This window comes from Callithrix jacchus, chromosome 16 (assembly GCF_049354715.1).
Source record: "Callithrix jacchus isolate 240 chromosome 16, calJac240_pri, whole genome shotgun sequence".
In the NCBI taxonomy this organism is placed as follows: Eukaryota; Metazoa; Chordata; class Mammalia; order Primates; family Cebidae; genus Callithrix; species Callithrix jacchus.
This window is the reverse complement of record NC_133517.1, coordinates 73,279,507-73,294,515: the sequence shown is the minus strand read 5'-3', so window position 1 is coordinate 73,294,515 and position 15,009 is coordinate 73,279,507. Positions and strand designations below refer to the sequence as shown.

Here is a 15,009-nt window from a genome sequence, read left to right as displayed (position 1 = left end):
GCAGATTATGGATATTTAGGTAAGATATTAATGATATATTGAGAAAAATATTGATTCGCAATATCCTCTATTAAGCCATTTTAGTTCTTTGGTCAGTATTCTATGTGATTAAACAATTACCACTTTTTTACCCACTGAAAGTCTGAAATTAAGTTCATAAGATTAGTCCCTGGCTGCTTAAACTTTGACAAAGATTTACTCATTGATTTCTTGTTTGTCTTTATCAACTTTTACTGATTGTAATTATTGCTATTGGGAGATTTCTTTTGTGACCCCTTTTTTAATTTTCATGGGTATGTAATAGGTATTTATGGGGTAAATAAAACATTTTTATATAGGCATGCAAGGTATAATCATCACAATCACATCATGTAAAATGGGGCATTGTGGCCCCTTTTTCTAAAGACAAGTTTGATTTTCCTATATCAAATTAGGCCGCTCTAAGCTTTGTCAAGATTTTATTCTTTCAACAATTTTTGTCTTCTTTTGTGAGTATCATTTCCACCTGTAGCTTTTATCATGAATAACCACCTTTGGTAGAATGGCAGGTGAGAGGACATTTCCTGTGGATGGGTGTTGGTAAGAGAGAAATCTCAAGACACCTTGAGAAGACAAAAGATGTCCCTCTGGATGGACATTGGGTCCATTTCACCACCTCGCTTAGGGCCACCATGATTCTCCAGGTTGTTTCACAGTATGTTAGCAAACAGATTTATACCTCCAAAAATGTACCCTCTCCAGTACTTTGAAGCCATGCTTATAATCTGTAGATCTTAGGGGGTGGTTGGAGCCACTGCTCCAGGACCAAGACCCGCTTTCTGGGTCCTCTTATGAACCAGTCTCTATTCCCTCTCTCTAAACTTTCCCTTTCCCTTCTCTCTATCTCCACCTCTTTCCAACCTTACTTTTTTTTTTTTTCTGGTTTTTTGTTTTGTTTTGTTTTATCTTTCCCTGTTTCTTGGTACATTTATTTATTTATTTTGAGAGAGTCCCTGCTCTGTTGCCCAGGCTGGAGTGCAGTGGCACGATCTCAGCTTACTGCAACCTCTGCCTCCTGGGTTCAAGCGATTCTCCTGCCTCAGCCTACTGAGTAGCTGGAATTACAGGCGCATGCCACCATGCCTGGCTAATTTTTTGTATTGTTAGTAGAGACAAGGTTTTGCCATATTGGCCAGGCTGATCTTGAACTCCTGATCTGAAGTGATCTGTCCATCTTGGCCTCCCAAAGCGCTGGGATTACAGGTGTGAACCATTGCACCCAGACCCTTGGTATATTTAAATAAGCCTGTAAGAGAAGTGTTTAAAAATGCATCTGGCCGCTCATCACAACATCTGACAAGTTTCTTTCTTTGTCTTTCTTTCCTGCAGATGAGACAGTGGAGTCTTATGAACACCTGGCCCTCAAGGTTTTACACTCTTGGGAGGATATCCCGGAAGTCGGGTGCAGGCTGGTTCCCGAGCACATAGAAACTCGGCCGCTGTACCACAAAGATAAGCCAGGAATGGAGCAGGTAGTGGGCAAGACGTTTCTGGCCTTTAAAGTTAATCTTGTGTACCCTAGAGTAATAGTTTTCACCCAGGAACAATTTTGACCTTCTTCCCTCAGGAACATTTAGCAATGTCTGGAATCATTTTGGGTTGTCACAAGTTGGTGGGGTTGCTACTGGCATATAGTGGATAGAGGCCAAGGATGGTGCGAAATTAAGCATCCTAGAAAATACAAGGTAGGTTCTCTCCAAGGAATTATCCAGCCTAAAATATCCAGTCAATAATGCTGAGTTTGAGAAGCCCTGCCCTGGAGTCAGTGTTCAGCTTAGTACTGCTTTTTATGATTTGAGTTACCAAACTCTTTTGGAAGAATACTAGACATTTGAGTTACCAAACTCTTCTGGAAGAATACTAGACATCTGAGTTACCAAACTCTTCTGGAAGAATACTAGACATTTGAGTAACTTAAAAACCCATTGGGTATGCCCAGGACTTTGTCCAAAATCTATCTGTAACCACACAGCCTAGTAATACACACACACACACACACACACAGTTTTTCCAGAGAAGCAATAGGTGGTAGCTTACCTTAAAGAACTAGCAAGAAGAAGCTGTGTGAAAAAAATACCCAGAGAGCTGGGCTGGAATCAGAAGGGAGAGAAGATAACCTTTGTTAAGAGCCTTCGGTTACTAGGACCTTTACATACATTTTCTAAGCTATTTAGGATGACCATAGAATTGTTGATCCAAACTGGGGCCATTTGGGAGTGAGTGAGGGCACTGTTAATAATCAAGCTGGATTTTTCTAGACAAACGGGGGTGTGTGGGTCACCTTCCTCTTATTCCTTAATGCAGCCCCACGATGGGCCTATGAGGAAATTGAGGTTCAGAGGGCTCAGTTAATTTGCTCCGAATTACTCAGTTGTGAGTAGTAAAGATGGGATTTAGCCCAGGCAATCTGCATTCCTGGCCCACGCTATGTCCACACCACAAGCCAGCTTCTGTCCCAGCTCTGGGCTCACTTACTATGTGACAGGCAACTCATGAGTTTGATTATAATGGGTCAGGAACACTCACCCTGCTATCCCAGAGGTATTGGGATATAGACCTAGCGATTGCATGTCTGGAGGAGCATGATGAGAGGGTAAACCATTACCACAATCATAATCACACAGCTTATGATTGTTACCTGAAATTCACTGCCTGGTGTTTGAAATCTTTTGATTACTAGGATCCTTCATTTTGCTGGTCAGATGTGGCTCTTTTATTAAGGGTGAATACTAATGTGCTTTAGAAAATAAATCATCCCGCTTTCCTCTATTGAATTGGTTTTCTTCCCAAGTGCTAAATCTTTGCTTACATTTTCTCTTCCTCTGAAGAGTCATTCTTTTCTAGCTAAAACCCCTTCCTCATCCAAATCCTGCATATTCTTCATGCTCTGGTGGAGCCCCACCTTATCTTTATAAAATCCACCCCATTCTTAGAATGTATACAACAGAGCTGAGCATGGAATCCAAAGGATTTCTCACATGGACCCTTAAATCTCTTGTACCAGAGTAAAATCTGATGTATGGAGTTCAAGGCAATGGATGGGAGGCTCTCTTCAGCACTAACTAGCCACAGAACTTCAGATAAATTTTGCTGACTTCTCTGAGCCTTAGTTTATGTATAGAACTGAATCCTGGCTGGGGTGAACATTAACAGAGATAATAGATATAAAGGTACATTGAAGCATATTTGTGACAGATGGGATTATCATCTGTTTAATCCTTAGGGGTTTGCAGAAAGGGCAAGGTCTCTGGGGTCAACACACAGGGGTTGAATCTAAACTCTGCTACATACTATTAAACATGGGCAAAATGTTTATTCCTCTGCCAGACAGGAATAATAACATCTACCCAGTGGGGATATTGCAAGAGTTTATAAGATAATGTGTGTCAAATATATGGATAACACTATGTCTACCACCTAGTTGATGCTCACCCTTCACCTACTTTTTTATTTTTTACCTACTCTTAATTTATGCTCTAATTCCTTAAAAAAAAAAGTCAACAGATATGCTAAATAGACATCTATAAAACTACCAGGCTATACTTAATACCCATTTCAACTAAAGGGATCTTATAAAACCATGAATTATCCATTACCCATGTCCCCCAAAGCTAAAGAAGACATTTTTTCCTTAACAAGGGCCGCCTGCAGATGTGGGTAGACATGTTTCCCAAGGATATGCCTCAACCTGGACCTCCTGTTGACATCTCTCCAAGGCAACCCAAAGGGTATGTCAGCTGCAGCCCCAGCTTTAGGGGAAGAGACCAGGGTAGCAAAAGAAAGAATCGTGACATTTTATCTGGTGTCTGACAGCTTACCTGATACCTCACTATCTACCTCGTCAGTTTTCCAGGGTCTGGTGGTAGCCCCTGTCTTAAGGGAGGGGCTTCTGAGTTTCCAGTTCCTCATCTGAAAAATGCTGGTTAATAAAAGGAAGATCTGCTCAGAGTAATTTGTGTCCTTGATGGTTCTATGGTCTCCAGCTGGGATACTTGGTTCTGACGGAACCAAGCCCCTGAATGTTGATATTTCTGAACCTGGCAAACTTAAGGAAACTTACAGACCAAAGGCAATACTAGAACCACACAGACACCAATTGACTCAGCTTTCAAAGTCATAAACCTAATGTTTCCTTCTCTCACCCCAGATATGAATTGAGAGTGACCATCTGGAACACTGAAGATGTCATTTTAGAGGATGAGAATATCTTCACAGGCCAAAAATCAAGTGATATTTATGTGAAAGGGTAAGGTTATCAGCAAACTCCAACCTCCCTTTTCCTCCCGTCCTCACCTTTTTAAACCCTAACCAAATCTATGCCTCATGGAGGATACTAACCCCACAGCCCACAAAAGGAGCCATCTTACTTTGTTAGATAAGGCCACTTTTTGTCTAATATTTGTCTGATTTGGTCATTTTGATAGAAATTATTAGCTTATGAAAGTATTTTTATGAGGAACTTCTACATATACATCTTTCAGTTAAACACTGGATACCTAAACTTATTGAGTGACATTTGTCATACAACTACCTTTAAACAGAAAGAAGCAGAGTGATGTGGTGTCGTGATGAAAGATTAATACGTTGCACAGATTGTAAAGCTAATGCAAAAGCTCAAATTTAGAACTTCTTGTTTGCTAGAGGTATTGATTTTAAAAAAAAAAAAAGATATAACCTAAGACCCAGGGAAGCATTTTATAATCTCTTACATCTGGGCTCTGCTTCCTTTGGGCCACTAGTCAGGGAACGGGAAGAGGTGGTACAGCATCAAATGAAAGGTGATTTTAATCTGTACCTTAACTAAAACCCATCTCAGCATTATGCTATATCTCTTTGCCTTCCACAAGCAGGAAGTATTCTGTCTCCAGGACACATATTATCAGTGATTTGCAGTCATACCACATCCAGTGGTTCGAAATTCCCATCTTTTTCATAATAAAAATAAAAAAGTGAGTTAAATTTTTACAAAGCAGGAGTAATAGAAGGAGCATGACCCGAAATGAATGAGATTTTAACAAGTGTACTTAAGATTCTCTGAAATTGCTGTCTCATCACCAGTTTAGGAAAGATTAATGTGTCCTGTAAATAAGTATTTCACTATGGCCTGAAATAGGAAAGATTCTGAGAGAGTCCAGACTGACTTTCAGAAGCTGGCCTTCTGGAAAATGTGATGATGGAGATGTTTGTTCACTCTCTCTCGGTCTCCTTCCCTCCCACTTCAATCTGGCTTTCTCCCTAACATTCCACCACAGCAGGTCTTGCTAAAGTGACGGTGGTCTCCATTTTGCTAAATCTAATAGTCTTGTTGTGTTTTTAAAATTAGTTCTTATCTTATTTCCCTGTAAGGAGCATTTGTCACACCTAAGCACTTCTTCTTTTTGAAACACTTTCTTGCCTTAACATCTGTAGCATCACATGCATCTGTTTTTTCTCTTGTCCCCTTGGTCACTTCTTGTTTGTATCCTTTGAAAGCTCATTTTCTGCCATCTAGCAGTTAAATAGCTCATAGCATTGTCTTGGGCCAACTTCTCATCGCCCACTATTTTGTCTCTGCCATTTTCAACTAACACTTCACTTGAATCAAGTGGTTCAAATAATGAATGGCTTCAGTTGTCACCTTTTAATTTCCATTTTTGACAACTTCTGTTCCCACTGTGTCTACCTACTTCGATTCTGCAAAAGCAGCATCTCAAACTGAACAAGTTTTAAAACAAGACGTCCTTACAATGCTGTTTCTTCTCTAGGGTTTCTTATCTCAGTGACTGGCACCATCATCCATTGGATTGAGAACCCCAAATCTATAGACTCTTTCCTCACTGACTTCCTCATTTCCAATGTGCTATCAGAGCTTGTCCATTTCACCTCCCAAGTGACCGTCAGAACCTGTTCATCCTCTCCATCTTTGCCACACCATTGTCCTTTTCTCTATCATCTCTTTCTGGGTGGGATCACAGCAATACCAATGCCATCCAAATTTGCCTCTCCATATTCATTCTAGCCCTCCAATAATTTGTTCTCTGTGTTTAAACATGAACTATCTTTTCAAAACACAATCTGATCATGTCAGTCCTGTACTTAAAACCCTTGATATCCCATTGTCTCTGAATAGAGATTCAAATCATTAATACATTCTAAAGTATCCCCTATAACTAGCCCTTGTCTCTCTCTCTCTCCAGCCTCATTTCACAGCACACTCCCCCTTGCTCTCTGCAAGAAGAACTAAGAAGAAAGAACTTCTAAGGCTGAATCCTTACTTCTTCTTCCATGGGCCTTTGCACATCTCTCTCTGGTGACTTCTGCCACTTACATCCCTCTCTCCCCTTTCCCCTGTGACTATAGTTACATGAAGCAAGGATCATCTCTGTTTCTCCCTAACACTCTCCTGGCATCAAGCTCTCTTATTGCCTCTGAACAGACACTACAAATGTATTGGCTGAGTGAACACCATCTTTAACTAAATAATTGGATCCATATCCTGAGTGGTGCTACTTCTCTGTGAAGAGAAATGCCTTCACTCTTCTCTTCCCTGCCCTGGGAAGGAGGGAGTCTGCTTTCAGAAACCACATGGTTTGAAATTATCAACTAATTTTCTCAATTCACAGACAAAGTAGTAGGGATAAATGTACTAATTGTAACTTACATTATGCCGGGGATGGAGGCGGAAAACAGATAATACTAAGAAGAAAGAACACGGTAGATAATTTGGAGTGTCCAAGGTACTTTTAGGCATCATCTCATGTAAATTTTCAGAACAATCCTATAAACTAAGTGCTATAATTGCTTCCAGTGTACAGATGAATCAGGCACAGGGAGGCTAGATAACTTATCTACAGCTGCACTGTAAGTGCTGCAGTCAGAGTTGGAATCCAGATGGGTGCAGGTAGCCCTCTCACCCTCCATGCCACACAAATCCAGGCCTGCTGGGTGTTCTAGGCCTAGAACCAGGGAGGAGGGGACCAATTATATCTGATGGCACAGGTCTGACAACACAAGTCTGGTAGAGACTCTATACCAGCCCAGTGCAGGCCTGAGAGCACAGGACTACAGCAGCCCAATGTCAGAGTCCTCAGTGTAGTGGGTAATCTTGTTCTAAGACTCAAGTATAGAGGGCTCCCAGGGTGACAGAGATTCAGATTACACTTTCACTGCCTATTTCCTGAATTTTCCATCTTGATTGCATGGAGTTTCAGATCTACACAAGCAATTGAAGACCCTTCCCCACCCTGCCTTGAAATCAGTCCTTTTTCTGTTACAGCAGATCCTCTGACCCCTATTTCACTCTTTCACTCTTTCAAGTTAAAAATAGAAACTTCCAACTGAATCCAATTATAATGATTTTAAAACTATGATCTGTGACCACACTGAAATGAGCTAAATCACTTATGATTATACTGATGCCTGGAGAATGTACTCTGAGGGTTTAAATTCTTATGAATCTTTTTTCAGATGGTTAAAGGGTTTAGAGGATGACAAGCAGGAGACAGACGTGCATTACAACTCCCTGACTGGAGAGGGTAACTTCAACTGGCGCTTCCTGTTTCCGTTCCAGTATCTCCCAGCTGAGAAGCAAATGGTCATTACCAAGAGGGAGAACATCTTCTCTTTAGAGAAGATGGAGTGTAAGACTCCTGCTGTGTTGGTGCTGCAGGTTTGGGATTTTGAAAGGCTGTCCTCAGATGACTTCTTGGGTAAGCCAGTGGCTTTATCAAGCACATATTAATGTTAAGGTTTTGTCTCAGCTTTTGAAGAGCTTGGTCTGATTTAGTTACAAGACTAATAATTTAGCACTGTCTGATAGCAAAAACTTGGAAACATCCCAAAGAGCCATTAATAGGGATTGGCTAAATGAGTGATGGTGCATCCATATGATGGACCCCTACATATGCCAAAAGACCGAAGTTGATCTTTGCTCTATCACTAAAAGGTCATTAAACTTTGAGCTAATTACTGGTCTGCTCTGTGCCTCAGTTGTAAAATGAGGGTAGTAATATTACATACTACAGAGGGGTGCGGAGCTGTAAATGTGATAACACAATTAAAGAGTACTCCATAGTGCCTCACACAGAGTAATCACTTGTAAACCAAAAAGTATCTTAGGCAAGTCTCAATCAATTTAGAAGTTTATTTTGCCAAAAATAAGGACATGCCTGTGACATAGCCTCAGGAGGTCTTGATGACATGTGCCAAAAGTAGTCAGCCCTCAACTTAGTTTCATACCTTTTAGGGAGATGTGAGACATCAATCAATACACGTAAGATGCACATTGGTTTGGTCTGGAAAGGCAGAGGAACTGGAAGTGGGGGCTTCCAGGTCATAGACAAATTCAAAGGTTTTCCAATTGGAAATTGGTTGAGTTATTATTAAAGACCTGGAATCAATAGAAAGGAATGTCTGCATTATGATGAGAGGCTGTGAAGACCAAGGCTTTTTCATGCATATGAAGCCTCATGGTAGCAGGCTTCAGAGAGGATAGATGATCAGACTTGAGAGTCTGTTCCCAGTCTTAAGGTCTTTGTTGATGTTAATAGTAATGAGGCATGTCTGACTCCCCTTTCCTATCAATGTCCTGCACTAGTTTTTCAGGTTAATTTTAGAGTGCCCTTGGCAGACAGGAGTCGTCCATTCAGATCGTTGGAGGGCTTAAAGTTTTAGTTTTGGTTTACACACTCAACAGGCAATAAACCTGCAAACGTTAAAAATATGGGAATATCTAATGAATTGGAAAGTTCTGTACATCCTTAATGTACAGGATGCATTAAGTAAAAAGAGAAAAATCTCATTTTCTCTATATGCATAGAGACAGGGACAGTCATAGGCAGAAAGAAAGGGCTAAGCCTCATTACACAGAGCAGTGGTCAACATTTTAGGAATGAAATTATAAAAAATTTTTCCATGTTCCTATTTTTGCCCATGAGTATGCTCTGAATTTTTCATGTTTAACAATTATTAATTTATAATAGGAAAAAAATGGTTAAAGAGATACAGGACTCAGGGCAATATCTTACTCTGCCTCATGCTCATTCATTGGAAAAACAGTGTTGGGAACCCACTGAGGTTCACTTCCTGTCCTGAAGAATAGATACAAGGACAAGAAGACTAGTCTCTGACCTGGAGGGGTTTACTGGACATCAAGAGGGAGGTGAAGTAGGGTGAGGAGGCTCTCATGGGCTTGTCAGTGCTAAAGTAGGGGAGGGCTACAGCCAATGATCCAGGCTCAGGAAGCAGAGGAGGTGCCCAGCAGTGATGTTACCTGCAACTGAGGCTTGCAAGTTAAGTTTTTCCCTTCTACCTGCTACCATGTGATTATTCTTTTGATGGCACCAAATGTTTCTCAGTCCTGTTTGTACTCCCAATACCTAGCACATAGTTGTGATCCAATATGGTACTGACTGAATGACTAGGAAGTGAAGGGTAAATGAATGAGGATGATGAATGGAAAGCTCTTATGTAACCTTCAGAAAATGCTTCCCTAACTTTTACAGTCATCTCTCCACAGGCACCTTGGAAATGAACCTCAACAGTTTCCCTCGAGCAGCTAAGTCTGCCAAAGCCTGTGATCTCACCAAGTTTGAAAATGCAAGTGAGGAGACCAAGATCTCTATATTCCAGCAAAAACGTGTGCGTGGCTGGTGGCCTTTTTCTAAAAGCAAAGAACTCACAGTAAGTGATAGCTATAGGAGGTGGAGGGGATGCGGGCATCGTGCTCTTCCAATGAGTCATTTTGTGAACTTCAAGTAAAATGCCTTGAAATGACATGAACCCTTTATGCAGAGATTCTGCTGAGAAGCAAGCATTTTTAAAGTTTTATAAATGCAGGAAGACTTCGCTATCTATGTTGAGGTGATTTTCTGTCCTAGTTTTATAAATGCAGGAAGACTTCGCTATCTATGCTGAGGTGATTTTCTGTCCTAGTTTTATAAATGCAGGAAGACTTCGCTATCTATGCTGAGGTGATTTTCTGTCCTTTTGGCCTGAACTTATATGCCCGTGGCATTAATTTTTTTTCAACATTTCTTAAGATTATGCATAAAGTCCTGAGTAATGTAAAATTTCAATGCAATTACCTTATGCCTTCATCCTCAAATATAAGACATGATATAAAAAGTGATCCATCCTTTCAAAAGAAGGCAACAGCAGGAGGAGCCATTTATCCCTTTCCATGAATTGCCCACTTCTTGCAAATGCATGTCAGACTGTGTGGCATACATTTTCAGGAATCTTTGACCTTTCACAAATATTGGGAAGACAGTTTCTTTTCCTGTTTTTTCAGCTCCCTCACTGATCCTCTGTAAGGCAGCAGGAATGAAATAGCGAGGCTGGAAAAAGGCACTAATGGCAGGGTCTAATGGCAGGGTCTTTTTACTGCTGCTAACCTCCCCTTGGGATGAGTGCATTCTGCTCTCTGCTTCTAGTGCCTTGTGGCAAAAGCACACCTAGGGCAGGATTTTTCTGGTAGCAGCTCTGGATAGAGACCAATTTCTCTGTTTCTGCTCCGGGGATCCAGTGAGTGTGAAGCAGGGATTCCCTTTGTACGTCGTTGGGGAAATGGCAGCTGCTGGTCTGACCTCATGGTGTCTAGTTTTATTATGTTTTCTGAGAGTTTGTCTCTTCCCTCCATTCTTAATTGGATCCCCTCAGTTGGTGAGCTTGCTGGGGAGGCTCCAGCCAGTTTCAGTTCCCCTTAAGTACTTAGTGAGGGTTACCTCGTGCCAGCCTCTGGGCTTGGTTCTGGGCAACCAATATTTGTTGGATGCATGAATAAAACCACAAATGAATGAGTCATGGCCTCTGCTCTAAGTCACGGCCTCTGTTCTCAGAGTGAGAGGGACAAATGGGTCAACATCCAATCATGCGTGGAATAACCAAGGTGTGAAAGGCAGGGAAGGAACAGAGAGGTGCGAGGGATGCAGTTGTCTTGAAGGAGTTGAGGGTTGGACAAAGGACAATGGAAAGGCATTTTCTGGATGAAAAAGAGCAGATGTCTACTCCAAGTGAAAGAACCGTGATGAGTTCGGTATGGAGGCGTGAAGTGGCTCCCAGTGGAAGGCTCACCACCTTCTGATAGAAGTTCCTGAACACAGTACAAGGTTGGGAAATGGGAATTGCCAGGCCCAGGTGTCCAAACTCTTATCTTTTGACATTATTCTGATTTCTGTACATGAATAAGCAGTAAATTTAGATGCGTGATCATATAATGGCAGTCATGTATATTTTATATCCCTTTAGATTTTGAGAAATATATACAGACTCCTTTTCTTTCACTTAATCCTAATTACTCCTCATTTTCCATGTCATTTACTTATTTCTTCACTTCATCTAACAGATATTTACTGAGTTTCTATTAAACGATAGGTCCTGAGAATAAGACATGAGTAATATGGACAAGGTCTCTGTCATTATAGAGCTTACAGTCTAAAGTCAAATTCAGACACACAGACATATACATGCAAAGCCACAGATAGCTACTCATACATACTCCAAGAAAGTAATGACTTAGAACAAGGGCTGGGCAGGAGACAAAGCGCTGAATCAAAGCTTATCCAATGCAGAGATTTTCATTCACTATGGTGGCAGGGGAAGGCCTTTGTGTGCCTGTGAAATTAAGCTGAAACTTGATGAATCAAATGTAGTGAGCCATCAGAGGAAAGAGAGAAAGAGCATTTTCCACAGGCAAATGCCTTGAGGTGGAAATGAGTTCAGTGCTTTGGACAAACTAAAATCCAAACGAACAAAAGCCTCCCATAACCAGCATGTGATGCATGAGAGCAGTGCTGGTGTAGTGGAGAAGCCACTAGAGCCTGATCACAGAGGCCTCAAGGGAAAGCCACTGCATGGTTTCCAGCCGGGAGGGGATCTGCCTCACCTAGGAAACACATCCCCTGAATGCTATGTGAACAATGGTCAGAGAGGGTCACAATTGGAGAGACAGGACTAGGCCAAGATGTAGGAAAAAGAATAAAAATGTGCAGAAAGAGAAGTCAGAGAGGAGGCTCTTTGGAGAAGGGCACTTTGTTACCATGTCAAATGCTGTTGAGAGTTTAAGAAGCCACAAAGATGTGCCCATTGGACTTAAGAGCATGGAGGTTCCTGGTGACCTTTAAGAAAGCATCACTGTGAGTGTCCATAGCAGCATTATACATAATAGACCCAAAGAGGAAACACTCAAATGTCCATCAGCTGATTAGTGAATTTTAAAAATGTATATCCATACAATGGAATATTATTCAACCATGAAAAGGAATGAAATACTGATGTATGTACCAACATGGATGAACCTTGCAAATGTGATGCTAAGTGAATGAAAGAAGCTTGCCTTGAAAGACCACATACTGCTCTGATTTCATTTATGTAAAATGCTCAGAATAGGCAAATTCATAGAAAATAGATGAGTAGTTGCCAGGAAGGAGAATGGGGAGCAACTGGTATGGAGTTTCTTTTTGGGGTGATTTTAAAAAGTTTCGAAATCAAATAGTGGTGATGGCAGTACAATGTTGTGAACATATTAAAATCCATCTAATTGTTGTATAATGTAAAAGGGTAAACATTCTGGTATGTGAATTATGTCTCAAATTTTAAAAAGCAATGGTAGTGGAATGGCAAAGACAGAAAGGGATGAACGTGGATTGCCCAGTGAATGAGAAGCAGGTTAGTGTAGACTCTCTAGAAACCTCCACAGTATCATTTCTCGCTGTTCTCCTCTCAACCAGCATGACCCCCTTCCTGGGCACCTGCTTATCTGGTCTGTGGACTGGTCCTTCTGCCTGGAATGCCTTAGCCCTTTTCTCTGAGAGAACTCCTAGTCCTTAAATACCTGGAGATTGTTTTTAGCAGTGTCCCTATGAGAAGCCTTCCTGGGTGTCCTCCGCCTGGGTGGGCTTGCCTTCTAGTTCCCTACCTGCAGCTCTTGCCACACTGATTTGAACCTGTCTATGGACTTCATGGTTCTTTTACTGTGAGCAATTTGAATCCAAAATGTATGTTTTTTTCTTTCTGTACCTTTTCCAAATTTTCAGTGCCTAAGACATAATACTCATATTTATGGAATGAATCAATTAATTCAAGAATAATTAAGAAATTGACTCTACTATAAGAGATTATCAGGTTTTTCTTCTGTTGATTTTTTTTTTTTTTTTTTTTGAGACGGAGTTTCACTCTTATTACCCAGGCTGGAGTGCAATGCTGTGATCTCAGCTCACCGCAACCTCCGCCTCCTGGGTTCAAGCAATTCTCCTACCTCAGCCTCCTGAGTAGCTGGGACTACAGGCTGTGCCACCATGCCCAGCTAATTTTTGTATTTTTAGTAGAGACGAGGTTTTACCATGTTGACCAGGATGGTCTCTATCTCTTGACCTCGTGATCCACCCACCTTGGCCTCCCAAAGTGCTGGGATTATAGGCATGAGCCACTGCGCCTGGCCCAGGTTTTTCTTCTGTTTACTCAGTGTACTGAGCACACAAGAAGTGCTCAGTAAATGTTCTTTGAAAATGAACACATTAGCACACATTGATTTATATGATTATCTCAGTTTTAGCTTAGACACTAGAGAGGAATAAAGAAATGACAGACGACAGGTAGATTTTAAAGGCAGGGGGATCAAAAGATTTAGATAGATGACACAGTGGTGAATGGATGAACATTTGGGCGGTGGCAGTCTGTTTTTCTAGACTGTATTAAGATCTGTCAAGCATTTGAGCTTCTGATCTGAGCCCCACCTGCTAGGTACCAGAGTTGTGGCAATTTCCATGATGTTTCACATTCTCTCCATGCTGTCCTTGCCTTGCCAGAGCCTGGGTATGTCAGATTATAGTGATTTAAATTCACTTATCTAATAGTTTTGTAATGGCTGGGCCGTAAGTGAGACATTTATGTGGCAAATTTACTGTCTGGTTTGATTGACCCAATGCAGAATTTTTCTGCTTTTGTGCTTTGGAGAGTCCATTTGAAGATCCCTCTTTGTCTTTGAGCTCATGAGGTAAAACCTAACAGAGCCACTAAAGTCACATCACCTCTTATAGTCCTATCATAAAAGAGAAGCCTCTTTTATGAGGACATGCACATATTATAATTTAAGATCCCACAGAGGACTTCTGTACATCAAAAAATGCATGTCTGTGTTAAAAGTTTCAAAAGCTTTCTAGATTACCCTAGGGATTGTGATCAGTAATAATGAGAGGGGTAGATTCCAGCCTAGAACAGCCTCAGGACAGCAGATAAGCAGTGTACTCAAGGCTAACTGGGGCCAAGCACAGTGGCACAAATCTGTAGTCTCAGCTACTTAGGATGCTAAGGCAGGAGGATCCCTGGGGCCCAAGCCTACCCTGAGCAACATAGTGCAACCTCGTCTCTAACAACAACAACATGACTCCTGAATTCTGTCCTTTAAGAAATAAGAAAAACCAACTTGGGTTCAAAGCCTGCCTCCATTATTTCCCAGCTGTCTGAACTTTACCATGAGCCTCAGCTTTTTTAGCTGCAAAGATTAAGAAAATGAAAGTAATGAAAGTATATACTTCATGAGCTGTTACAACACTGAAATGAGATTGTTCCAGGCACACAGATTCTAAGTGTTCAATAAATGTCAGATTTTTGCTTGAGCCCTTGCTCAGTAATAAACTGTTTTGACCATTCCCTTTTCCCACCTCCTTCTGGACCCCAAGATGAGGTAAATGTCCCAAACTCAAAATGCCTAAATATCTTAGTCAATAATAACATCCAATCCTTAGGGGTTACACTTTTGGTAAATATAAGAAAAGAGAAAGGGGTGGGTGTGGTGGCTCACACCTGTAATCGCAGCACTTTGGAGTAGGAGGACGTCTTGAGCCCAAGAGTTTGAGACCAGCCTGGGCAATACATTGAGACTCTGTCTTTACAAAACATATATATAAAAATTTGCCAGGCATGGTGGTATCTACCTGTAGTCCCAGCTACTTAGGAAGCTGGGGAAGTAGGATCCCTTGAGCCCAGGAGTGC

At 41.3% G+C, this 15,009-nt stretch overlaps 1 protein-coding gene and 1 long non-coding RNA gene across 3 annotated transcripts in view; one reads left to right on the top strand and one right to left on the bottom strand.

Annotated features, from left to right (window-relative positions):
- The window catches only part of LOC118148317 (uncharacterized), a 126,734-nt gene that overhangs the window by 41,759 nt on the left and 69,966 nt on the right, over nucleotides 1-15,009 (bottom strand). The gene's annotated exons all lie outside the window — the stretch shown is intronic.
- Nucleotides 1-15,009, top strand: part of FER1L6 (fer-1 like family member 6) — a 216,921-nt gene that overhangs the window by 189,235 nt on the left and 12,677 nt on the right. For both annotated transcript variants that reach the window (XM_035276507.3, XM_054246765.2), the window contains 5 exons: nucleotides 1,369-1,511; nucleotides 3,679-3,767; nucleotides 4,187-4,285; nucleotides 7,486-7,727; nucleotides 9,536-9,699. In XM_035276507.3, the coding sequence (XP_035132398.3) occupies nucleotides 1,369-1,511; nucleotides 3,679-3,767; nucleotides 4,187-4,285; nucleotides 7,486-7,727; nucleotides 9,536-9,699 (737 nt within the window). The remainder of the gene's footprint in view (nucleotides 1-1,368; nucleotides 1,512-3,678; nucleotides 3,768-4,186; nucleotides 4,286-7,485; nucleotides 7,728-9,535; nucleotides 9,700-15,009) is intronic.